The 27,365-nt window shown below is 47.4% G+C and overlaps 1 protein-coding gene across 3 annotated transcripts in view; it reads right to left on the reverse strand.

Moving 5' to 3' along the window:
• The window catches only part of RAB11FIP3 (RAB11 family interacting protein 3), a 99,642-nt gene that overhangs the window by 38,395 nt on the left and 33,882 nt on the right, over positions 1-27,365 (reverse strand). For all 3 annotated transcript variants that reach the window (XM_066383065.1, XM_066383064.1, XM_066383066.1), the window contains exons 2-3: positions 8,784-8,877; positions 151-242 (exon numbers count right to left, since the gene is read on the reverse strand). In XM_066383065.1, coding sequence (XP_066239162.1) covers positions 151-242; positions 8,784-8,877 — 186 coding nt within the window. The remainder of the gene's footprint in view (positions 1-150; positions 243-8,783; positions 8,878-27,365) is intronic.

A 27,365-nucleotide genomic window follows, 5' to 3' on the forward strand; every position in this document is an offset into this window, starting at 1 on the left:
CACAGGGCAGCCGAGTGAGCCCTGCCCTGCCCTCCCAGCCGCTTCCAACAGAAACAGTCCTGGTGACCACTGAGTGAGCCCGGACTTAAGAGCGCACAGAGGGAGAGCTGTAGTCAAAACCCCTCTTGGCTCTCTTTGAAGACCACTTGCCTCAAAGGTGACGAAGTCCTCAAACTCATCAGGGCAGGCCTGCGGCTCCTCGTCCTGGGCAGGGACAATGCTGCACAGCTGGCCATCAGAATCTGCAGGAAAGAAGGCCCAGACTCAGCAGATAACCCAGCCACCCAGAGAGGTCAAGGGGGAAACTAGGCACGTGGTCAGTGGAGCCGAAACTGGCTCTGAGAAACCCAGAGGGAAAAGTCTGGATAGGAGAGAGGACGCCCCACTGAAACGCTTCGTGTCAGAGTTCTCAGCGGTGGTGTAAAGGCCACACGGCAACCACTTCTTAAAGAGCTAGACAGCACTATGGAAGAGCACAGTCCAGCTCTAGGACCCTGCTCACGGCTCTCCAGAGGACTGGATGCCAGGCTTCATTTTTTTAAAAATTGTACATTTAGGGAGGTGTAGGTATGAAGAAATAGTACCAACATAACAACACTTTTTTTTTTTTTTTTCTGAAGCTGGAAACGGGGAGAGACAGTCAGACAGACTCCCGCATGCGCCCGACCGGGATCCACCCAGCACACCCACCAGGGGGCAATGCTCTGCCCCTCTGGGGCGTCGCTCTGTCGCGACCAGAGCCACTCTAGCGTCTGAGGCAGAGGCCAAGGAGCCATCCCCAGCGCCCGGGCCATCTTTGCTCCAATGTAGCCTTGGCTGCGGGAGGGGAAGAGAGAGACAGAGAGGAAGGAGGGGGGGGTGGAGAAGCAAATGGGCGCTTCTCCTGTGTGCCCTGGCCGGGAATCGAACCCGGGTCCCCCGCACACCAGGCCGACGCTCTACTGCTGAGTCAACCGGCCAGGGCCTCCAACATAACAACACTTTGTCCTCAGTGCTGGACTCGCTAACAGTTTTTATTCTTTTTTGCTTAACTTTATCTTTTATAATAAATGTTTTATTTTATAATAAGAAAAACCTTAAAGGAAAAGCAATTTTTTCATGATGGACAGACTCTAGTTCTGACACCAGCAATAGAAACATCACTTTTCTTTTTCTTTTTTCCTTTTTTTTTTTTTTACAGAGACAGAGAGAGTCAGAGAGAGGGATAGATAGGGACAGACAGGAATGGAGAGAGATGAGAAGTATCAATCATCAGTTTTTCATTGCGACACCTTAGTTGTTCATTGCTTTCTCATATGTGCCTTGACCGGGGGGCCTTCAGCAGACCGAGTGACCCCTTGCTCAAACCAGTGACCTTGGTTCCAAGCTGGTGAGCTTTGCTCAAACCAGATGAGCCCACACTCAAGCTGGCAACCTTGGGGTCTCAAACCTGTGTCCTCCGCATCCCAATCCGACACTCTATCCACTGCGCCACCGCCTGGTCAGGCGAAACATCACTTTTCCAACATGACCAGTTCCACAAAGAAAAGACACTGGCTTCCACGATCTCCTGGCCAGGTTCAGGTGTAACACTTTCTAAAGAGCGTGCAAGTGATAGAGTTATGTTTCCTGATGCAGCCTCACTCCTGTGAAACTCGATCGTAAGAAATATTTATTTGGTCTTCATCCCTAGTCCTGACAGAGCTCCTAAAACCCTGGGGATTTCCTGTGTGGCAGTGGCGGGGGAGGTACCTGCTGCTATTCATTAGCAAACCCTTTGATTTCACCTGGGTTTAAACTAACGCAGCGACTCCTGAAGGGTGGTTAGAGGAACCAACCCGGCGATTACAGGGCTGGAACTTGCACTTCCACCCCACCTCTCTGGAGAAGGAGCGGCCGGAGGCTGAGCTAATCACCACTGACCAATGACTTAATCATGCCTGCGTAATGGAACCTCCATAAAAAACTCAAAATTAGGGGGTTCAGAGAGCTTCTGAGTTGGTGAACACATCATATCCGGAGAGTGGTGCATGCGAAACTCCTAAGGGCCTGAAGCCCCCTGTGCTGTAGACCCTTCCAGACCTGCCTTACGTGTCTCTCCATCTGGCTGTTCATTGCAACCTTTATAATAAACTGGTGACAGAACTAGTGTTCTTCTGGGTTCTATGAGCCATAATAGCAAATTATCAAACCTGAGAAAGTAATTGTGTCAGGCAGAAGAGTGGGTGTCCTGGGCACCTGAAATGGGGTCTGCGCTAACACTGGGCAGGGCATGTCAGAATTCATTCAATTGTAGGACACCCAGGTGGGGTCTGCAGGAAATTAGAGAAATAAATGGTGAGGAAACCCACACACTGAGTGTCAAAGTGTGAGCAGAAAACAGATCACAATAGTACTTGTTTAAAATATATCAGCTACTTATCAGTAATATATCAATACATTTCACATAAGCTAACATAAATCAGTCACTGACTTACCAAGTGGAGCTGAGTCTTTGAGGGCCAGATGGAAGTGCAAGCCTCCGTGGATGCTCCTGGGAAGAGCACTTTGAAATGGCTTCCTTGGCCAGAGGTCACTCGCTTTGGCAGCTGGACCATGCGGGGAACGTGCTGCCCTTCACATCTCCCAGCCAGACTCTGAAGGGGCAGTGGTCTGACATCACCACACCAGCCAGTGTAAGTGGAGAAGGGAGAATGAATGCTGAAGGACCTTCACCACAGAGCAACAGCTGGACACAGGGCTACTCCACCCAGTTTCTAAAGAGTGCTCTCAATTTAAACAGTAATAATGCTTTCCCGCAACAATTATGCAAATTAAAGCATTTATGCATTCAGTAATTACAAGACGCCTTTGTCAATTCAATTGCTTTGCAGTAGTGATTAAGGCCCTTAAACCAAAATCCCTTATATGACCGTTGTTTTGTACTGTTTTCTCTCAAAGTGCGGCTAAATATCTGAGCAGCTCAGACTAGGGCAGAAATAAGAGCCTCAGAGCACAGCAGGCCGGACCCAACGCAGATGGGCGCTGGCCTCTGGCTCTAGCACACACTGCCCACCAAGCCAGCTGGCAGCCTTCAAGTCTCCTGCACCGGAAGTTTCGGGCTTCGGTGCAGGTGAACTAGCGTAGAACTACATGTGCTCCTTTTGAAGGGGGAGATGATTGCCGTAGACAGAAGTTTTTGGTTTGAGATCACACTTTGGGGGGGGGGGTATTTTTCCGAAGTTAGAAGCGGGGAGGCAGTCAGACAGATTCTGGAAAGCTCCCAACCGGAATCTACCCTGCGTGCCCGACAGGGGCCATCGCCCATCTGGGGCATCAAGAGTTGTGGCGGAGCCATTCTAGCGTCTGAGGCGGAGGCCATGGAGCCAACTTTGCTCCAATGGAGCATTGGCTGCAGGAGGGGAAGAGAGAGAGAGAGAGGAAGAAGAGGGAGAGGGGTGGAGAAGCAGATGGGCGCTTCTCCTGTGTGCCCTGACCAGGAATCGAATCTGGGACTTCCACACACTGAGCCAACTTTGTACCACTGAGCAAACCAGCCAGGGCCAAGATCACACATATTTTGTAAGGGGCAAGACTGTCTTTAGCCTATTTTCCTCCCTCTTAAATGTTAATAGTTTTTTATTCTCTTTTCCAAGTAAGAGGAAGGGAGATAGAGAGACAGACTCCTGCATGCACCCCCACCGGGATCCACCCAGCAACCTGTCCGGGGCTGATGTTTTGCCCACAGAGCCATCCTTAGCATCTGGGGCCAATGTGCTCAAACCAATCAAGCCACAGCTGCAGGAGAAGAAGAGAAAGAGAGGGGGGATGGAAGGGGTGGAGAAGCAGGTGGTCACCTCTCCTGTGTGTCCTGACCAGGAATCGAACCTGGGACTTCCACACAGCAGGCCAACACTCTACCATTGAGCAAACTGGCCAGGGCCTAAATGTTAACAGTACTACTTGCACTTCCAAAAACTGAAACAAAGAATTTCAAACTCTCAAAACTTAGCCAGTCATTTCAGATACATAGACATGTGCTCAGATTTCAGTGGTAAGCGTATGATCTAGGAGTCTTGCCCCATATAGTGAAGAAAAAGCTGTGAACATAGCTGGCGCTTTTATATTCTTGATGGGAACTAAATAGGACTCTTCTATCAGTTTTCTCTATAAAAACTAAAACAATTTTCAATTAAGCAGAATTTTTTAATGTCCACTTATCTTATTCTTCCAGAGCCTGGGGGGAGGGAGAAAGCCAGAGCAATGGCCTATTTGTAACAATTCCCTCTCTATCTCATTCTATTCCTGAAATAAGGCCTGTGATGATGACAGTAACAATCTCCTTGCACTTTCCCGGCAAACTGGGTCATTACATCGTGTCACCTGCTACGCCGCTCCTGGTTACAGAATAAAATCGGACAGGCAGGGCAGGCTGTGTGCTGCTATGATGGCACACTGAAGGGGAGACCCAAAGTGAACTTGAGCTGAAATTCAGTTCAAGCAGTCATGCTTTTCACTCTTCCAAGTGCTATGAGATAACATTCCAAAATCGTTTTTGACTTGCTTTTATTCTAATTCTATTTTCACTCTCCTAACAAAAGTTAAATGATAAAGTCAAATTACCAAAAAAAAAAAAAAAAAATAGTAAATTTAAAAAAAAGTAAAGCCAAGCCCACAGCTGAACCAGACCAGCAGTACATCTGAGGCACAGGGTGAGGTAACCTCCCCAGCACCGCCCCCCCAAAGCCTATACCAACTGCAGCCCCCTGGGCACCCCGCTGCTCGTGCCTACTCCCAGAGACAGTCCTGCCCTGCGGGTGCTGAGTCAAGGGCCACTCAACAGCCCTTCCAAAGGGAGTCTGAGGTTAGAGTTGAACTGTGAGGCCTCTCGACACAAAGGTCAAGTCTTCCCAAAGTGCTCACAGCACAGACATGCCCCCACCTTTGGGTCCCAGCTGCCCAAAGCAGCCACACTGACCTCCCTTCAGCTCCCCAAAGCACACAGCATGTTCCCCTTCCACACCACCCACCTGGACTCTGGCCCCCTTTCCAGACATTCTCAGGGAGCCCTCCACTGACCATCGCTGGCTTCGCCCTCCTCCTGAACTGGTGTCCCGTCTCCTAGCTCCAGCGCCTCCTTGTCTGTGGGCTGTCCTCCCGGGAACGCCAGCTCCCCAGGGCAGGGGGCTCCGTACTTCCCAGAGCCTGGAACAGCCTGGCTCCACAGTATCCACACCCACGGTCCTCACAGGTCTCGGCAGGGCCCTCCTGTGGCTACGGCCCCTCCAGGCAGCCTGATCCAAGCTCTCATCACTAAAACCTCCCCTCGGCCTACCCACTCAAGGTCCCTATCCCATGGGCTGGCCAGCCAACCCCTCACCAACTCTGTCCAGGGTCCCCAACCTCTCTGTCCCCAACCACACACCCTACCAGCAGACTGTCCCCCAGGGTCCAGGGTCTACCACCTCACTTCAGCAGCAGGGGTCTGCTCTGCCCAGGTTAAACTCATGGCGGGGAGGACACCATTTACAATGTACCCTACAATGTGGTATCATGTTGAGACTAAGCCTCACCCTCTGGGGACGTTTCTATTCCAGAATGTTCTTGCAAGAAACCACAGCACCATTTCCTGGAGACTCCATCCTAACTCCAGGACTAATTGGGGGGAAGGGTTATTTTTAATTAGACCCAAGTGGAAATAATACCAAAAAGAATACAAAACAAAGAAACCGAACCCCAGTGGGGGTCAGCGGCATGTGTGGGTTGGCCAAAGGCAGGGCTTTCCCAAAGTGAACTGATTTGGGGGCTCAGAGCAGCAGGGGCTACTCCTCGATGCAGCTGCAGTAAGGCAGGTACCGGGGGGTGCACAGTGACCAGGGCAGTGTGCCAGCTGAGCCCGGAGATGTGCGAACGAGAGCAGGCTGGGAGCTCGGGGTGGAGACACACAGCCCTGGTCAGCTCCTCTCGGGCGGAGACAGAGAACCTAAAATCCTACCCAGGGCCCTGACCCAGGCTCCCCTCTGCCAGCCCCTGGAAAGACGGAGTGCCTCAGCAGCAGTGCGAACATCGCAGGCAAGGCAAGACGAGGGCCGAGGGCGGGCGTACAGGCAGAGTCCCCTGCTCAGCAAGTCCAGGTGGGTGGTTAACCATTAAGAAAAGCAGGTCTCAAGGAGAAAGGCCATTCTCAGATGGCCATTTTCTCTCACTAGATTAATAATTATCTACACACGCCTTAAGCTGCTAAACTTCGAGACACATGCAACCCACGAGACAACCACGTGGGTCAGCAGCCAGCAACCCCTCCTGCCTGACAGGGTCTCAGCCTCTGCAGAGACAGGTCCCCTCCCGCACCAGGCAGGTCAATGGCCAGGGGATTTTATTACAGTGGACTGAGCTGCACCTGCCTGAGTCACAAGCTGTCAGGGAGCACATGCTGACTCCCAGGTCACGACCCCCCGAGAACTCCTGCAGCAGAGCTTGCTCCATTGCAATTTAACCAAGGCCCCAAAGAACAGAGTAGCCAACGGCCTGGACTTTGACAAGAGAGGGCTTCTGAGCCTCCCAGATGGCCTCAGCACCACTGGCTACCACCCAGGGCTCCCCCCGCCCATACCCACGGGCCCAGCTGCCACTGCTGCTCCCAGCCCTGGCACCCCTGAGAGGAATCTGAGCTCCTCCACCACCTCGATCCGAGGATGCCTAGGCTCAGCCCGCGGCTGGAAGGTGGAGAGGCCGCAGAGGGCATGGCCAAGGCCCGGAGCTCCTCCCAGCCCCTGCGGTTTTAGTCCCAGGAAACACACTGATGTCATCAACACCTGTGGGGTAGGCTGTGCAGCTCAGCTCCACGCCCCACGCCCCACAGAGACAGCAGCAGCACCTCCCCTGTTGCTCCCTCCTCATCATGTGCTCTGTGCACACAAGGACCCTGACTGCTGCTTCACCGCGGAGTCCCTGAGCTGTGCTGGTGTTCACATGTGTGTGGACTGATTGGGTGAAAGAAGAAGTGGTAACAAACAGGGCTCCATACACAGAACACTACCCAAAGCCATCTGGGATTTGGTGTTTTAGGAAACCAAGGCCTTATGTAACACTGTTGGGCAATAATTTTGCAGAGGTGACAGACAAGGCAGATGAGACTCTTATCAACACTGCTAATAAGACCTCAGGTTCTGCTTGACCAGCACTGGTGCAGTGGATAGAGTGCCAACCTGGGATGCTGAGATCTCAGGTTCGAAACCCTGAGGCTGCCGGCTTGAGTGTGAGCTCATCTGGCTTGAGCCCAGGCTCACCAGTTTGAGTGTGGGTGGGGTCACTGGCTTGAGCGTGGAACCATCGACATTATGCTATGTCGCTGGCTTGAGCAAGGGGTCACTAGCTCAGCTGGAGTCCCTAATCAAGGCACGTTTGAGAAGTAATCAATGTACAACTAAAGAGATGCAACTCTGAGTTGATGCTTCTGATCTCTCTCCCTTCCTGTCTTTCTCTCTGTGTCTCTCTCTCCGTCTCTCTCTGTCTCTCTCAGACCAAGGGCACCCCCCTTAATTGGGCCACCATGATTACCATAGACCCTGCTGAGTCTCTTTATGCCTCTCTTTTTCCAATGAGGTACAGAAAGTTGGCGGCAAGCCTCTGACTGGTGGCTTCCCAACACCATCTCTCCACACGGCCTGGCCAAAGAAGGAGAATGAGAAGGAAAGGTCTACTCAGAGGTTCAGTTTCATTTGAAGAGGAAAGTGTATGGGCAACTGGTAAGAGAGTAAAATGGTACAACCACCTGGAAGAACAGGGGGCAGTTTTATTTCTGTTTCTTTTCTTTTTTTATTGATTTGAGAGAGGGAGAGAGAAATAGGAAGGAGAGAAAGATGGAGGAGAGAGATGAGAAGCATCAACTCATAGATCTTCACTTTAGTTGTTCATTGATTGCTTCTCATATGTGCCTTGACCAGGGGGCTCAAGCCAAGCCAGTGACCCCTTGCTCAAGCCAGTGATCTTGGGCTTTAAGCCAGTGACCTTGCAATCATGTTGATGATCCCACACTTAAGCCAGTGAACCCACGCTCAAGCTGGCAAGCCCACACTCAAGTGAGTGACCTTTGCATTTTGAACCAAGGACCTCAGCATTCCAGGTCGATGCTCTATCCACTGCACCACCACTGGTCAGGCAACATGGGGCAGTTTTGTAAGAAATTCACAGAATGGCACACTTAACATATCATTATAAGTAGATTTTTACTCAAAAAAGACTGCAAACAAATACTGATCTCTAGGTAATGATCATCAATACACAGGCTGGAGTGTTTAGGATTAAGTGTATGGAAGAATACTGATATGAAATGCATCCCATTAGAAAAAAGGAAACAATTGTTGAATAGATAGGAAGACAGATGAATAATATACAGATATAGTATAAGATACAATGCTGCCTGCAGAACACAGATGACAGATATACATATGGGTGTTCACTATTTAAGTCCCTTAATATTTCTGTATGTTTCAAAGTTCCCATTGAAAACTCTTTGGGGGAAAGTGGCAGTAGCTTCCTAACATTGTCGATAAGTAGTTGAGTCAGTCAATTCTGGAAGATAAGGTGTGTGAGGAACAAAGAACAAGAAAGAAGAGAGAGCACGCAGAAACCTGGGACATTTTAGGGGCTTCAAAGAGAAGGGAGATGTTAAGCTCAGCAAAAGGAGTCTGAGGAGAAAGGGCACTGACAGCGGGCGGCTGGGCGAGAGGGAAGGGCGGCGGAGGAGCTGAGGAGGGGGAGAGGCGAGGGGTGGAGCTGAGGAGGGGGAGAGGCGAGGGGAGCACAGGGTGGAGACCACTGACCTCCGTTTCTGATCGCCAGGATCCCTCGGTAGAAGTCTTCAAAAGTGATCACGCCGAGCCCACTGGGATCCAAGTATTTCGTTAAGTCCTTCACCTGCAATTGCCAAGTGAGAATACGTTACTCAAGCCCTTACAAAACTGGAGGGGGGGGTGTTAAGGACACTACTCTTTTATGGATTCTTGCTGTATTGGCCAAGAGCTTGCTTAAAGGCCTTAATCACTGTAAAAAAAAAAAATAGAAGACTGGATAAAGCAGATGTGGCACATATACACTATGGAATACTACTCAATCATAAGAAATGATGACATTGGATAATTTACAACAAAATGGTGGGGTAACACCATTATAACATTATACGGAGTGAAATAAGTAAATCAGAAAAAAACAAGAACTGCATGATTCCATACATTGGTGGGACATAAAAATGAGACCAAGAGACATGGACAAGAGTGTGGTGGTAACGGGGGGGAGGGGGGGAGGGAAGGAGGAAGAGGGGCACAAAAAAAACTAGATAGAAGGTGATGGAGGACAATCTGACTTTGGGTGATGGGTATGCAACATAATTGAATGACAAGATAACCTGGACATGTTTTCTTTGAATATATGTACCCTGATTTATTGATGTCACCCCATTAAAATTAATAAAAACAAAACAAAACTGGAGGGGGGTGTAGCATGCACTTGCCCTTTCCACCACATTCAGAGAAGCAGCCTACTTACAAGGCGCGTGCTGAAAATAAGAGCCACTGGTTCCTTTGATCGAAAGGCCACCAACAACTCCGGACAGAACAGGTGTGTCCTAGAAAGAAGGTGCCAACAGCACCTGGGACCATGAGTCATGCAACAAGATCCTGCTCTCAAAAGTCAACAGCCATACTCCTTAAGTGGAAAGATTATCGGTGTGGACATTTCAGGTATTATTCTAGCCAGTATCTAGACAACGACACATAGCCTAGACCCACCCATCCATTCTAAAAGCTGCGCAGAATTCTTAGAACAAGCAGCTTAGGCAAGGCGACCTAAAAGTCATAAAAAGTAAAGCAGGATAACTCACACACGTTACAGAGAAGGAAAACTCTTCAGAAAGAAGATGCATTTGTATTTCCAAGTATAAACTGCATTTCATCAAAATGTAAAAGAGATGAGAAGTATTAATTCTTCGTTGTGGCCTCTTTTTTTATTCTTTTTGTATTTTTTCTGAAGCTGGAAACGGGGAGAGACAGTCAGACAGACTCCTGCATGCGCCTGGCCAGAATCCACCCAGCACACCCACCAGGGGCGACGCTCTGCCCACCAGGGGGCGATGCTCTGCCCCTCCGGGGCGTCGCTCTGTTGCGACCAGAGCCACTCTAGCGCCTGGGGCAGAGGCCAAGGAGCCATCCCCAGCGCCCGGGCCTTCTCTGCTCCAATGGAGCCTTGGCTGCGGGAGGGGAAGAGAGAGACAGAGAGGAAGGAGAGGGGGAGGGGTGGAGAAGCAGATGGGCGCTTCTCCTGTGTGCCCTGGCCGGGAATCGAACCTGGGACTTCTGCACACCAGGCCGACACTCTACCACTGAGCCAACCGGCCAGGGCCTCGTTGTGGCCTCTTAGTTGTTCATTGATTGCTTTCTCATATGTGCCTTGACCGAGGGGCTACATTTCAAGACACCATTAGTAAAACTAAAAGATAAAACACAACTGGGAAAAATATTTATAAATCATATATCTGATAAAGGACTTGTATCTAGAATGTATAAAGAAATTTCACAATGAAAAAGAAAACAAAAAAACACAATTAAAAAACTTTTTAGCTTGACCAGGTGGTGGTACAGTGGATAGAGCATCGGACTGGGATGCAAAGGACTCGGGTTCAAAACCCCAAGGTCACTGATTTGAGCGCGCTCTCACCCGGCTTGAGAGCGGTATTGCTGGCTTGAGTGTGGGATCATAGACATGATTCCATGGTCACTAGCTTGAGCCCAAAGGTTGCTGGCTTGAGCCCAAGGTCGCTGGCTAGAGCCAGGGGTCACTCGGTCTACTGTAGCCCCCCGGTCAAGGCACATATGAGAAAACAATCAATGAACAACTAAGAGGCCGCAATGAAGAACTAATATTTCTCATCTCTTTCCCTTCCTTTCTGTCTGTCCCTGTCTGTCCCTCTTTCTGACTCTCTCTCTGTCTCTGTCACACAAAAAAACAAAAAACAAAAAAAAAATCTTTTAAATTTCTTTCCATTGATTTGAGAGAGAAAGAAAGAGGAAGGGAGAGAGAGAGAGAAGCATCAGCTCATTGTTTCACTTAGTTGTTCCATTTAGTTGTGCATTCACTGATTGCTTCTCATACGTGCTCTGACCAGAGGTTGAACCCAACACCTCTGATGTGCCAAACTGACGCTTTATCCCCTGAGCCATCATCTGGTCAGGGCCAAAAACACAATTTTTTAAAAAACAGGGCAAAAGACTAAAACAGTTATTTCATCAAACAAGATATACAAATGGCTTATAAGCACATGAAAGATGCTTAAGATCATGAGTCCTTAGGGACCTGCAAATTAAAACCACGAACTATCACCTGACCGGGTGGTGGCGCAGTGGATAGAGCGTCGGACTAGGATGTGGAGGACCCAGAATTGAGACCCCAAGGTCGCCAGCTTGAGCACGGGCCCATCTGGTTTGAGCAAAGCTCACCAGCTTGGACCCAAGGTCGCTGGCTCGAGCAAGGGGTTACTCAGTCTGCTGAAGGCCCATGGTCAAGGCACATGTAAGAAAGCAATCAATGAACAACTAAGGTGCCACAACGAAAAATTGATGCTTCTCATCTCTCTCCATTCCTGTCTGTCCCTATCTGTCCCTCTCTCTGACTCTCTCTCTGTCAAAAAAAACCCAAAAAACAAAAACACGAGCTATCACTCACCAGGAACAGCAGTAATTAAGAGTACGGACAATACGGGTTGGCCAGGATGTGGAAAAATTGGAGCCTCATATGTAGCTAGGAGGAATGTAAAATGGTCTGGCCAATTTGGAAAATCATTTGGCAGTTTCTTGAAAAAAATAAACATAAGTTTATCATACAACACAGCAACTGGACTCTTAGGTATCTATCCAAGAGGAAAAAAACCCATAGCAATTTTGCATTCATAACAGCAAAAGAACAAAAGCAACCCAAATGTCCATCAACTGAGGAATGGATAAACAAAATCTGATCTATCCAGACAATAAAATACTTATTCAGCCATAAAAAGGAATGAAATACTGGTACACACTAAAATGTGAATGAGCCAGAAAAGCATTTGGAAGTAAAAGAGCCAACCAGACACAAAAGGCTATAAATTATATAATTTTACTTATAGGAAATTTTCAGAAAAGACAAATCTTTAGAGATACAAAGCAGATCAGTAATTGCCTGGAAATTGTGGGGTAGAAGTGGGACTGACTGCTAACAGCACAAGAAATTATTTTTTATTATTGACGTTGAAGAGAAAAGAAGGGGGAGAAAGAGAGAGACAGGAACATCACCTGTTCCTGTGTGTGCCCTGACCGGGGATCGAACCAGCAACCTCTGCATATCTGGACAATGCTCTAACCAACCGAGCCAGGGCACAGCACAAGAGATCTTTTTGGGATGTGAAAATACTGTAAAACTAGGTTGTGGTGATGACTGTATAACTACAAATTTACTAAAAGTAATTGATTTGTACACTTACAGTGGGTAAATTTTATGGCACATAAATTGTACTTCAACAAGCTCTTAAAATAGATGAGTAGAGATGAAAAGGATTCGAGAGACAACTACTGAAGGCAAAGACACATTAGTATGACTATCAAGTCCCTGAGAAAAAATATCAAAGCAAAGGTACAGAACACATAATCAAACTTATATTTGCCTGGCCTGTGGTGGCACAATAGATAAAGCGTCAACCTGGAATGCTGAGGTCACCGGTTCAAAGCCCTGGGCTTGCCTAGTCAAGGCACAAATGACAAGCAATCAATGAACAACTAAAGTGAAGTTGATATTTCTCGCTCCCCTGCCTCTCTCTTTCCTCTCTTTGTAAAATCAATAAATTAAAAAATTTTTTTTAAGAGAACTTCCCTTAAAAAAATTAACTACAGGCTCTGGCCAGTTGGCTCAGTGGTAGAGCATCGACCCAGCGTGTGGGGGTCCCGGGTTTGATTCCTGGTCAGGACACACAGGAGAAGCGCCCATCTGCTTCTCCACCCCTCCCCCTCTCCTTCCTATCTCTCTCTTCCCCTCCCGCAGCCAAGGCTCCATTGCAGCAAAGTTGGCCCGGGTGCTGAGGACGGCTCCATGACCTCCACCTCAGGCATTAAAACGGCTCTAGCCGCAAAAGAGCAATGCCCCAGATGGGCACAGCATTGCCCCGTCAGGCATGCCAGGTGGATCCTGGTCTGACTGCCTCCCCGCTTCTAACTTCGGAAAAGAAAAAAAAGAAATTAACTACATATTGAAAAACTATATCAGGTACCTAAGAACTCCCAATCCCAAAAGACCTACTTCAAGACTTAATCTGGTAATTTTTTGGACTTTGAAGAAAAAAAAGATGCTTTGAATAGCTATGCAAAAATCAAGTGATTTTTTAAAAGAAAATCAGATTATCATTAAACTTTTCAGCAGCGAAACAGAAATATTCTTTTTTAAAAAATCTTATTTGGGGCCTGCCCAGGCAGTGGCAAAGTAGATACAGCATTGGACTAGAATGTAGAGGACCCAGGTTTGAGACCCCGAGGTTGCCAGCTTGAGCGTGGGCTCATCTGGTTTGAGCAAGGCTCACCAGCTTGAGCCCAAGGTTGCTGGCTCAAGCAAGGGGTCACTCGATCTGCTATAGCCCCCCCCCCCCATCAAGGCACATATGAGAATCAATCAATGAACAACTAAGGAGCCGCAACGAAGAATTGATATTTCTAATCTATCCCCCCTTCCTGTCTGTCTGTCCCTATCTGTCCCTCTCTCTGACTCTCTCTGTCTGCTACACACACAAAAAAAAATCTTAGTTGGTAAGGGAATAAAAAGAGACAAATATACGGTGACAGAAAATGATTTTTTTTAATCAGTGAGAGAAGGGGAGGCAGAGCCAGACTCTCACATGTGCCCAGACCAGGGTCCACCCAGCAAGCCCACTAGAGGGCGATGCTCGGCCCATCTGGGGCCCTTGCTCCATTGCAACTAGAGCCATTTTTAGTGCCTGAGGAGGAGGCCATGGAGCCATCCTCAGTGCCTGTGGCCAACTCACTCTAATCAAGCCATGGCTGCAAGAAGGCAGGAGAAGAGAGAGAAAGAAAGGGAGAGAGAGAGAGAGAGAGAGAAAGAGAGAGAGAGAGAGAGAAAAGCAAGAAGAGAGGGTGGGGTGGAGAAGCAGATGGGTACCTCTCCTGTGTGCCCTGACCAGGAATTGAACCCAGGACACCCACATGCCAGGTTGATGCTCTACCACTGAGCCACTGGCCAGGGCCAGAAAATGATTTGACTTTGGGTGATGGGTATACAATATAATCAACAGTTCAAATGCTATAGAAATGTTCACCTGAAACCTGTGTACTCTTATTGATCAATGTTACCCTGTTAAATTTAATTTTCTAAATAAAAATTTTTTTTAATTTTTTTTATTCATTTTTAGAAAGGAGAGAGAGAGAGAAGAGAGAGAGAGACAGAGAGAGAGAAGGGGGGGGAGGAGCAGGAAGCATCAACTCCCATATGTGCCTTGACCAGGCAAGCCCAGGGTTTCGAACCGGCGACCTCAGCATTTCCAGGTCGGCGCTTTATCCACTGCGCCACCACAGGTCAGGCAATAAAAATTTTTTTAAAAATTGATTTTAGAGGCTCTGGTCGGTAGCTCAGTAGATAGAGCATCGGCCCAGTGTATGAATGTCCCGGGTTCCATTCCCTGTCAGGGCACACAGGAGAAGCAACCCTTCTGCTGCTCCCTGCTCCGTCTCCTCCTTCTTTCCTTCTTCCCCTCCTAAAGCCAGTGGCTCTAATGGTTTAAGCATGGCCCTGGGAGCAGAAGATAGCTCCATTTGAAGCACATCAGCCTCAGGCACTAAAAATAGCTCAGTTGATACTGACCAGGCCATGAAGCAGAGAATAGAGCATCAGCCTGGGAGACTGAGGACCGAGGTTTGAAACCCTGAGGTTGCCAGCCTAAGTACAGGCTCATCGGCTGGAGCGCAGGCTCACCAGCTTGAAGCCAAGGTCGCTGGCTTGAGTAAGGGATCACTGGCTGGGCTGGAGCCCCCTGGTCAAGGCACATATGAGAAAGCAATCAATGAACAACGAAGGTGCCGCAAATACAAGTTGATGCTTCTTATCTCTCTCCCTTCCTGTCTGTCTGTTTCTCACTCTCTTTCTAAAAAAATATAGTGTAGTTGATAACAGTATCAGCCTCAATGGGGCTGCATCCTGATGGGGGTGCATGCGGAAGTCTATCTTCCCTCCACTCACCTTAAAAATAAATAAATAAATAAATAAATAAATAAATAAATAAATAAAGGATTTTAAAGAGAGGAGAATGGAGAGAGAGAACAAAAGTGAAACATGGATTTGTTGTTCCACTTATTTCTGTATTTACTGGCTGGCTCCGGCATAGGCCCCGACCTGGGATTGGACCTGCAACCTCGGCACATCAGGGCGATACTCCAGCCAACTGAGCCAACAGCCATGGCAGGAATATTCTAATTCCATCATTCCAAGTGTTTTTGTTTTTTTGTTTTTTGTTTTTTGTTTTTTTTTTGAAGCTGGAAACGGGGAGAGACAGTCAGACTCCCGCATGCATCCGATCGGGATCCACCCGGCACGCCCACCAGGGGGCGATGCTCTGCCCCTCCGGGGTGTCGCTCTGTTGCGACCAGAGCCACTCTAGCGCCTGGGGCAGAGGCCAAGGAGCCATCCCCAGCGCCCGGGCCATCTTTGCTCCAATGGAGCCTTGGTTGCGGGAGGGGAAGAGAGAGACAGAGAGGAAGGAGGGGGGGTGGAGAAGCAAATGGGCGCTTCTCCTATGTGCCCTGGCCGGGAATCGAACCCGGGTCCCCTGCATGCCAGGCCGACGCTCTACCGCTGAGCCAACCGGCCAGGGCCCATCATTCCAAGTGTTGTTGAAGACTGATATCCTCCACATCACTATGCAGTATCACTCATTATCTATTAAAAATAATTATAAAAAACTGTACTTCTGGCCTGACCTGTGGTGGCGCAGTGGATAAAGCGTCAACCTGGAAATGCTGAGGTCGCCGGTTCAAAACCCTGGGCTTGCCTGGTCAAGGCACATATGGGAGTTGATGCTTCCAGCTCCTCCCCCACTTCTTTCTCTCTGTCTCTCTCTCCTCTCTGTCTCTCCTCTCTAAAATGAATAAAATTTTTAAAAAATAAAATAAAATATTGTCCCTTGACCAGGCGGTGGCGCAGTGGATAGAGCGTTGGACTGGGATGCAGAAGACCCAGGTTCGAGACCCTGAGGTCCCCAACTTGAGCGCGGGCTCATCTGGTTTGAGCAAAAGCCCACCAGCTTGAACCCAAGGTCGCTGGCTCCAGCAAAGGGTTACTCGGTCTGCTAAAGGTCCGCGGTCAAGGCACATATGAGAAAGCAATCAATGAACAACTAAGGTGTTGCAACGCGCAATGAAAAACTAATGATTGATGCTTCTCATCTCTCTCCGTTCCTGTCTGTCTGTCCCTGTCTATCCCTCTCTCTGACTCACTCTCTGTCTCTGTAAAACAAACAAACAAACAAACAAACCAAAACTGTACTTCTGTACAATTAACAGTGAGTACCCTAGGTTGTGGTAGTTAAATTCCATTTCCCATTAAAAGGAATCAGGACCCTTGGAGAAATGTCAGGTTATGTGCAAGTTGAACCTGGGAAATTTGTCACACCTGAAAGCAAGGAAGCTATCAAAGACTTTATTAGGTCACATCAAAGAACTCAGGAGAGAGCCTAAACAAGTTTCACAGCTAAAAGTGAAATAATATGAGCACTGATAAGAATGATGCACACAACAAACAGAAACACATCACAGTTCAATCAATGAAAGCACAATTATGGTATAAAACCAAAACGACGCCAGTCATCATTGGAGGATACTGTGAAACAATTGATCATGGTGAAAACTAATAAAGGGAAAGAAGCAAGCAGTTGGCCTGCCTTCCCTCCCTTCCTATACAAACTGTTACTCAGGGTAAGCAGTGGTAGTCATGAGAAGTGTCTCTTAAGGAGCAGTCCAGCCAATAATGGGAGAAGGAATGAGGGAATTAGAGTGTCACCATCCCACAGTCCCTGAAGGAGTGAACATAATCAATAACCCTCAGTGCCTCCTAAGGGCACAAAAAGACAGACAACCAGACAGCAAGTGCCTCCTGATGGAAGTACATGACACCACCTAAGTCCACCTGCCAATTCACAGGAAATACAATGATCAAAGTAACATGTTTCAACAATATCACAGGGATGTAATCAGCAAACCCCAATCCATGAGGACCTTGAAAGGAGATAAGTGACCTGCTATTTTGAAGGAGAAAAAAAAAGAAGACATGGAGAGAGTAAACCTTCTTTATTTAAGAGACTTAGGAGACAAATCAACCTACTGCTATAAGGGTTTTTTTGGATCCTGATTCAAATAAATTGTTTTAAAAATCACATTTATAAGAGAATTAGAAGTTTGAATACTGATCCTGGATATCGAATACTCAATGAACATTTGATATTAAGAAACTGTTGTTCATTTAAGCCCATTGATTTTTTTTATATACTTACTGAAATATTTAGAGATACCTTTTTTATTTTAGAGAGAGAGGCAGGGATTGAACCGGCAACCTTTGCGCTTTCTGACAGTGCTCCCAACCAATTGAGCTATCTATCCAGGGCTTAATTTTTTATTTATTGATTGATTTTCAGAGAGACAGAGAGAGGAAGAGAGAGAAGGGAGGGGCAAGGGAAGTATTCATTTATTGTTCCACTCAGTTGTGCATTGGTTGGTGGCCTCCTGTGTGTGTCCCGACCAGGGATCAAACCTACACCCTTGTCATTTTGGGACAACACTCTAACGGACTGAGCTAACCTGCCAGGGCCTGGAGATACTTTAAAAACCTGGGGCTGCCCTGGCCGGTTGGCTCAGTGGTAGAGCGTCGGCCTGGCATGCTGGGGACCCGGGTTCGATTCCCGGCCAGGGCACATAGGAGAAGCGCCCATTTGCTTCTCCACCCCCCCCCCTTCCTCTCTGTCTCTCTCTTCCCCTCCTGCAGCCAAGGCTCCATTGGAGCAAAGATGGCCCGGGCGCTGGGGATGGCTCCTTGGCCTCTGCCCCAGGCGCTAGAGTGGCTCTGGTCGCGGCAGAGCGACGCCCCAGAGGGGCAGAGCATCGCCCCTGGTGGGCGTGCCGGGTGGATCCCAGTCGGGCGCATGTGGGAGTCTGTCTGACTGTCTCTCCCTGTTTCCAGCTTCAGAAAAATACAAAAAACAAACAAACAAACAAAAAAACCTGGGGCTAAGGTACATGCATGTAAGTGAATGGCCATGACTGAGAGCTGCTGAGGCTGGGGGTAGGGCTATGGGGCACACTTTACACTATTCTCTCTACTTTTGTATAGAATTGAACTTTTCCATAATGAAAAGTTTAAAGAGAAAGAAAATACAAGAGGAAAAGACAAAAAAAGGAGCAAAGAAAAGCAGGAAAGAGAAAGGAAAGATAGTGGGGAGGCAGAGAAAAGGATGAGGCTGCTAGCCAGGGGAGGTCCCCAACCTTTTTTGGGCCACGGACCGGTTTAATGTCAGAAAATATTTTCACAGACCGGCCTTTAGGGTGGGGCGGATAAATGTATCACATGACCGAGACAAGCGTCAAGAGTGAGTCTTAGACAGACGTAACAGAGGGAATCTGGTCATTTTTTTTAAAATAAAACATCGTTCAGACTTAAATATAAATAAAATGGAAATAATGTAAGTTATTTATTCTTTCTCTGCGGACTGGTACCAAATGGCCCACGGACCGGTACCGTGGAGCTCAATCAGAGTTAAGGCTATGAAGAGGCCACACCACCCACAAACACTTCTCTCTCCTCAGGCCTCCTCGGCTCTGAGCAGGCTTGCAGAAGCTGCAACATTCAGCCCTTTCGATATGATCGGTTGACAACGTGACATAAGGTCAGACTGGAACTGTACCAGCTCAAGCTGACTGACCCTAACAATTCAGGATTCCTGAGCCAGAGACAGCATCTCCCCTTTGTCCCTCCATAATGGGAAGAGATGGCAGTCACCATCCCTCCATTTCAGGGCCCTGGGTGTGTGAGACACTGGCTCAGACGTCCCTTCATCAGCTGATTTCTGTCGTAGCTGAGGGACTCCCTCCTTATCTCACAAAGCCTTTATTCCTAAAGCACATGGTGTCCAGTGAGATCTTGCTGGGTACCCTACTGGTCAATCTGTTCTTAAGATTCCTAAGAATTTCAACAGTGAGCAACTAATTGAACACAAAGTACCAAGTAATTCATTCTGAAACATTAACCTAATGCTTCATAAACAAATAATTAACAGCAAGTAGGCCCTTTTATATGTTACCATGTTAGAATGAACAAAGATAAAACAAAGTATACTTTTTTTTCTTTTGTCTTTGTGGCAGAGACAGAGAGAGTCAGAGAGAGGGACAGATAGGGACAGACATAAGGGAGGAAGAGGAGAAACATCAATTCTTCGTTGCGGTTCCTTAGTTGTTCATTAATTCATTTCTCATATGTGCCTTGATGGGAGGGGGGGCTACAGCAGACCGAGTGACCCCTCCCTTGCTCGAGCCAGCGACCTTGGGCTCAAGCTGGTGAGCCTTGCTCAAACCAGATGAGCCCACGCTCAAACTGGCGACCTCGGGGTCTCGAACCTGGGTCCTCCACATCCCAGTCCGACGCTCTATCCACTGCACCACCGTCTGGTCAGGCCAAAGTATACATTTTTTACTTTTTTTATTTTATTTCTTTTATAGGGACAGAGAGAGAGTCAGAGAAAGGGATAGATAGGGACAGACAGACAGGAACAAAGAGAGATGAGAAGCATCAATTATCAGTTTTTTGTTGCGACACCTTACTTGTTCATTGATTGCCTTCTCATATGTGCCTTGACCGTGGGGCTACAGCAGACCAAGTAACCCCTTGCTCTAGCCAGTGACCTTGGGTCCAAGCTGGTGAGCTTTGCTCAAACCAGATGAGCCCGCGCTCAAGCTGGTGAACTCGGGGTCTCAAACCTGGGTCTTCTGCATCCCAGTCCAACGCTCTATCCACTGCACCACCGCCTGGTCAGGCCAAAGTATACATTTTTAAAAAGACCCCTTTAACATTTTCTTTAAAGAATACATCAGTGGTGATTTGGGGACAGTTCTAATGATCCAAACCCAAAGTTCTCCATTCACAGGCTTTCAGGAAAAAAACAAAAACAAAACAATAAGACTGAAATATAGAAACCTGCCATTTCTTGGAAAATCAGCAGAACCAGAAAACTAAGCCAAGAGATGTACAGCAGAGCAGTTTAAAGCAAACCAGCACTCTCTCCCGCAGACAGACACACCATGGGAGAAGAAGCCGCTCTGCAACCAGCTATAAAGGGATGGAGCTGGCTCCTGCAGGAGTATTCTAATTTTTTTTCTTTACCAAGTGAGAGGAGGGGAGCTAGATTCCCATATGCACTTCAACTGAGATCCACCCAGCAACCCTGTCTGAGGCCAATGTTCTGCCATTCTGGGGCCATGCTCCCAACCGAGCTATTTTTAGCACCACAGAGCCATCCTCAGCACCCGGGGTTGATGTGCTCAAACCAATCGACCCATGGCTGTGGGAGAGGAAGAGAGAGAGAGAAAGAGAAAGAGAAAGAGAGAAGGGAAAGAGAGAGGAGTGGAGAGGCAGATGGTTGCTTCTCCTGTGTGTCCTGACTGGGAATCGAACCTAGGACATCCACACGCCAAGCTGATGCTCTACTACTGAGCCAGATGACCAGGGCCCTGCAGGATTATTCTAAACTGAGAAATTTACTCGCCTGACCAGGCAATGAATGTCACAGTGGATAGAGCATCAAACTTGGACAGCAAACACCCAGGTCTGCAACCTCAAGGTCGCTAGCTTGAGCATGGGCTTATTTATCCGGCTTGGGTGCAAGCTCACCAGCTTGAACGTGGGCTTATCCAGCTTGAGCGCGGGATCATTCGTTTGAGCACGGGATCATCGACATGACCCCATGGTCACTGCCTTAAGCCCAAAGGTTGCTGGCTTGAACCCAAGGTTGCTAGCTTGAGCAAGGAATGGAGGCCCCCACCCCCATCAAGGCACAGATGAGAAGCAATCAATGAACAACTAAAGTGCTGCAACAAGTTGATGAGATGCTTCCCATCTCTCTTCCTCTCTCTCCCTTTCTCTCCAAAAAAAAAAAAAAGAGGGAGGGGGAGAGAAATGAGAAATGTACTAACAAATCACACTGTTTCTGCTACAGATGTGGAGACATCATCAACAAGAGAAGACAGTAGAACAAGCTCTCTAGCCAGTTACCTCCAACTACAGAAACACAGCTCACAGAAATCATACTGAAAGCACAGCACTTCACAGGGAGAAACTATCCCCATTTCTGCACCTTGTTGTGACCACACTTGAATTATAACAACGCTTATCTTATCAGAAGCCATGGTGATACAATGTATTAGGTACCTCAACTTATCTAACATTTATAGAACACTCCAGCCAACAAAAATAGAATACGGCCTGACCAGGTGGTGCAGTGGATAGAGAGTCAGACTGGAACACCCATTAGTGGGCGGTATGGACCATGTTGACTACCACTGCAATAAATGAACAAGTAAAGTGCCATAACTGCAAGTTAATGCCTCTCATCTCTCTCCCTTCCTGTTTCTCTCTTTAAAAAAAAAAAAAAAAGCCTGACCAGGCGGAGGCGCAGTGTATAGAGCGTCGAACTAGGATGCAGAGGACCCAGGTTCAAGACCCCGAGGTCACCAGCTTGAGCGCAGGCTCATCTGGTTTGAGCAAAGCTCACCAGCATGGACCCAAGGTCACTCACTGGCTTGAGCAAGGGGTTACTCGGTCTGCTGAAGGCCCCCGGTCAAGGCACATATGAGAGAGCAATCAATGAACAACATCTCTCTCCATTCCTGTCTGTTTGTCCCTGTAAAAAAAAAAAAAAAAAAAAAAAAGAATACATATTCCTTTCAAGCAAGTACTCATGGCACATTTACCAAGACAGACTATATTCTGGACCACTAAACAAGTTTCAATAGATTTAAAAGAATTCATGTCAGTATTAGCCTTTAAGGAAATGCAAATTAAAACAACAATAAGCTATTCGGATAGCTAAAATTAAAAAGATGAGCCTGGCCTGACCAGGCAGTGGTGCAGTGGATAGAGTGTTGAACTGGGACTCAGAGGACCAAGGTTTGAAACCCCAGGGTTACCAGCTTGAGCGCAGGGTCAACTGGTTTGAGCAAGACTCATCAGCTTGAGCTCAAGGTCACTGGCTTGAGCAAGGGGTCACTTGCTCTGCTGTATACCCCTGGTCGAGGCATATATGAGAAAACAATTAATGAACAACAAAGGTGCCACAATGAAGAATTGATGCTTTTCATTTCTCTCCCTTCCTATCTGTCTGTCCCTATCTGTTCCTCTGTTACAAAAAAAAAAAAAAAAAAAAAGATGAGAGTGCCCTGGACAGCTCAGTTGGTTAGAGTGTCTTCCTGATGTGCAAAGTTTGCAGGTTCAATCCCCAGCCAGGGGACATAGAGAAACAGGTCGATTTTTCTGTCTCCCTCCCTTCCTCTCTCTCTAAAATCAGTAAATAAAAAAATTTTTGCCCTGGCCAGATAGCTCGGTTGATTAGAGCACTGTCCCAAAGTGCAGAGGTTGCTTGTTTAATCAGGTCAGAGCACATACAGAAACAGATTGATGTTTCTCTTTCTCTCTCTCTCCCCCTCTTCCTCTCTTGCTAAAATAATTAAATAAACGTTTAAAAAAATATTTTTAAAGGGTAGGGCCATATTGTGTAAACCAGGTGGTTTGGGAGCAAGTGGAGAAACTGGAATTCTCATACACTGCTTTTGTGAATATAAAAGTATATAATCACTCTGGAAAACTGTTTGGAAATTCCTGAAAGGGTTAAGCATGTATCTACCATATGATCCGCTCATTACACTCCTAGGTATTCACCCAAGAGAAATGAAAGCATGTGTCCATACAAAGACTTGCACATGAATGATAACAAACTTAATTTGTAATGGCCAAAAAAAGAAAAGAAACAACCCATATGTCCATCAGCCTAAGACGCATAAACAAACTGGTGCTCCAAAAGATTAAGGGAAAAAAAACAACAGCAGTCATGGTGATAATAAGCAAAATGTTCCTAGGAGCTCCCTTAGCTATTCATAAACTTCACACCAGACTCGCAGATGCGGAGAGAAGCAACTCTCAGCCTAATCACAGATCCATTCCGAATATCCACGCTGAGCTCTGCAGCTTGTCTACTGCATGGCACCTGCACTTCATTTTGTTTTCTTTTAATCTCTTTTAATTAAACTTTTTTTTTTCAACTACAGTTTACATTCAATATCATTTTCTCCCTGGCTGGTTTGCTCAGCGGTAGAGCGTCGGCCTGGCGTGTGGAAGTCCTGAGTTTGATTCCTGGCCAGGGCACACAGGAGAAGTGACCATCTATATCTCTACCCTTCCCCCTCTCCATTCTCTCTCTCTCTCTCTTCCCCTCCTGCAGCTAAGGCTCCATGAGAGCAAAGTTGGCCTGGGCACTGAGGATGGCTCAATGGCCACTGCCTCAAGTGCTAGAATGGCTCCAGTTGCCATGGAGCAACGGCCCAGATGGGAAGAGAGCATCGCCCCCTAGTGGGCATGCTGGGTGGATCCTGGTTGGGCGCATGCGGGAATCTGTCTCTCTGCCTCCCTGCTTCTCACTTCCGGAGGGGGGGATATATATAATTTTCTATTACTTTCAGGTGTACAGCATAGCAGTACCACTAGCACCACTACTACTGATTATATTTCCTATCCTATACTTTACATCCCTGTGACTATTTGTAACTACCAAACTGTACTTCTCAATCCCTTCACCTTTTTCACCCAGTCCCCCAACCCTCCTCTCCTCTGCCAATCATCAGTCTGTTCCCTGTATCTATGAGTCTGTTTCTGATGTGTTTGTTTATATTTTCTTTAAATTCCACATACAAATGGAACATATAGTATGTCTTTCTCTGACTGACTTATTTCACTTAGCAAAAAACCCTTTAGGTCCATCCATGCTGTCATAAATGGTAAGATTTCATTTTTTTTGTGGCCATTTATTATTCATATATTTTATCCTTTTCATTTTCTTCTTCTTCTTAAAGAAGCCTCTTTAACATTTCTTATAATACTGGTTTGGTGATGAACTCCTTTAGCTTTTTCTTGTCTGGGAAGTTCTTCATCTGTCCTTCAACAAATGATAGCTTTGCTGGGTATACTAATCTTGGTTGTAGGTCCTTGCTTTTCATCACTTTGAATATTCTTGCCAATCCCTTCTGGCCTGCAAAGTTTCTGTTGAGAAATTAGCTGACAGTCTTATAGGAGTTCCCTTGTAGGTAACTAACTGCTTTTCTCTTGCTGCTTTCAATATTCTCTCTTTGTCTTTAACCTTTGGCATTTTTATTGTGATGTGTCTTGGTGTGGGCCTCTTTGGGTTCATCTTATTTGGGGCTCTCTCTGCACTTCCTGGACTTGTATGTCCATTTTCTTCACCAGGTTAAGGAAGTTTCTGTCATTATTTTCTCAAATAGGTTTTCAATTCCTCGCTCTCTTCTCCTTCTGGACCCCCATACTGTGAATGTTGGTACACTTGAAGTTGTCCCAGAGGCTCCTTACACTATCCTCATTTTTTTGGCTTTTTTTTTTTTTTTGCTGTTCTGACTGGGTGTTTTTTGCTTTCTTATATTCCAAATCGCTGATTTGATTCTCAGCTTCGTCTATTCTACTGTTGATTATCTATAATGTATTTTTTAAAGGTTTTATTTATTTATTTTAGAGACAGAAGAGATTGAGAGAGAGAGACAGAAGGCTGAGGAGGGGAAACATTAACTTGTAGTAGTTGCAGAAGTGTGTGCCTTGACTGGGCAAGACCTGTGTTTTGCACCAGCAACCTCAGCATTCCAGGTCAATGCTTTATCCACTGTGCCACCACAGGTCAGACATCTGTAATGTATTCTTCATTTCAGTTAGTGTAGCCTTCATTTCTGATTGGACCCTTTTCATGGTATCTATGCTCTTTATATGCTGCTGAAGTTCCAAGTTCCTTGAGCATCCTTATAAGCATTGTTTTGTATTTTGTATATGGTAGTTTGCTTGCCTCCATTTCATTAAGTTCTTTTTCTGTAGATTTATCTTGTTCTTTCATTTGAAACCTATTTCTCTGTGTCCACATTTTGGCTGCTTCCTTGTTTGTTTCTATGTATAAGGTAAAGCTGCTACATCTCCCAGACTTGGCAGCATCGCTTTGCATAGGAGGGTATCTGATAGGGCCCAGCTGCACAGCCTCCCCAGTCACCTGAACTGGGCGCTCCAGGTGCTCCCCTGTGTGGGCTGTGTGCACTGTCCTGTTGTAATTGGGAGGGACTGAGCCAGGTCAACTGGCTGTGAGTACCAGCTGTGACTATAGCGGAGAAGCTGCTGTGCAGGACCCAACCCTCCAGAGCAGAGTGGGATTACAGAGCAGGTTACTTCAGTGGGCTTTGGTGCTTACCAAGTCTGCCCCTCAGTGTGTCACTCATAGAGGTGGTAGGGTTGTAATCAGCATGGTCTGAAGCTGTCCATCAAGTGCATTAGCTCTGCGGCCTCCCAGGAGGTATAAGGTCAGCGACCACCTGTCCCTGCCTAGGGTCTCTGGCACCAGCAACAGAGTGATCTGCAATTGACGGCCACTAGTGCAGGGCCTGGGGCCCTGTAGGAAGAGGTACAGAATACATAAAGGCCAGATGCTGCTCATCTGAGAGTTTTAGGAAAGTCTGAGGCATGAGGAAAGAGGCCATTTGTCAGGAAAAGCCCATGGAAACAACTTGAGTGGGCACACAAGGTGGGTAGGGCAGGGTCTCAGGGAATAACCAGGGCAGGGAAAATAGAGTTAGCCAGGTTGATAGAGACTCAGATATGGCAACCACCTACCAGATCTGTGTGGGGAGGGCTCAGGAAAGGGATAATGGCCTCTGCCAGCACTTCTGTTCAAGGTAAAGCTGCCCTTCCAGCTCTCACCTCTGATGCCAGACAACTCAGTTCCTCCCTGTATGACCCTCGTGCCTTTTAAGCCTCTGCCCCAGTGCTGGAGGTTAGAGTAAGTCCATGCATTAGCCCTTGACAAGGAACACTTGGGACACCCTCCATCTTAGTCACAATCAGCCAGAAGTTATGGGGACTTCTCTTCCTGGCCCTGGAACCCTGGAACCCTGGCCTGGGGTGGAGCTGAGGCCCTTCACTCCTCAGGGTGAACCTCTGCAGCTGAGATATCCCTTCAAATTTTTATCTGCCGCATGTGGGAGTGGGACTGGCCTGTTCTGCATCTCTGTCCCTGCTGCCAGTCTCAGTGTGGCTTCTTTATATCCTTCGTTGTAGAACTTCTGTTCAGTTAGATTTCAGGCAGTTTTGAATGGTGGTTGTTCTGCACTTTCCCTGTAGTTCTGATGTGGTTGTGGGAAGTTCTAAGTACCGCATTTACCTATCTGCCATCCTGACTAGAAACCCTGCATTTCTTTTTTAAGAACATCTATAAACCTGCTAAACAAATATACATGGTTTTCCCTGCTGCTTCTGAGAAGTCCTTTTAGCTGTCCTGAACTGCACCAGCCTGTGCACGTGCAAGGTGCCTACCTAAGAGACCAGCCAGTGCCTGGGGCATCCAGGGTGCGCTGGTGCAGATGGCTCAGCTCCACCTGGCTTTGCTCCTGAAGGTGTGTGTCCTGGCCAACACCAACACCCAAGATGCCATTTCTAACTTTCCTTGTCTAGATTTCAGGGAGGAGTAAAAACTAAATCACTGTTATAAATCTAGAAAAGACTAATGCCATGTAATTATTGAAGTTTATAAACAGGAGACAGGAAGCAGCCCTGCTCGGTTGGCTCAGCAGTAGAGTGTTGGCCCGGCATGTGGAAGTCCTGGGTTCGATTCCCGGCCAGGGCACACAGGAGAAGCGCCCATCTGCTTCTCCACCCTTCCCCCTCTCCTTCCTCTCTATCTCTCTCTTCCCCTCCCGCAGCCAAGGCTCCACTGGAGCAAAGTTGGCCCGGGAGCTGAGGATGGCTTCATGGCCTCCACCTCAGGCGCTAGAATGGCTCCAACTGCAGCAGAGCAACACCCCAGATGGGCAGAGCATCGCCCCCCAGATTGGCAGAGCACTGCCCTCTGGTGGGCATGCTGAGTAGATCCCAGTCAGGCGCATGCAGGAGTTTGTCTGTCTGCCTACCCCACCCCAATTCTCACTTTGGAAAAATATAAAATACAAAAATAAATAAATAAACAAACAAGAGACAGGAAGGATATACACTGCTCACAAAAATTAGGGGATATGCCCTGGCCGGTTGGCTCAGTGGTAGAG

This window comes from Saccopteryx leptura, chromosome 4 (assembly GCF_036850995.1).
Source record: "Saccopteryx leptura isolate mSacLep1 chromosome 4, mSacLep1_pri_phased_curated, whole genome shotgun sequence".
Lineage (NCBI taxonomy): Eukaryota > Metazoa > Chordata > Mammalia > Chiroptera > Emballonuridae > Saccopteryx > Saccopteryx leptura.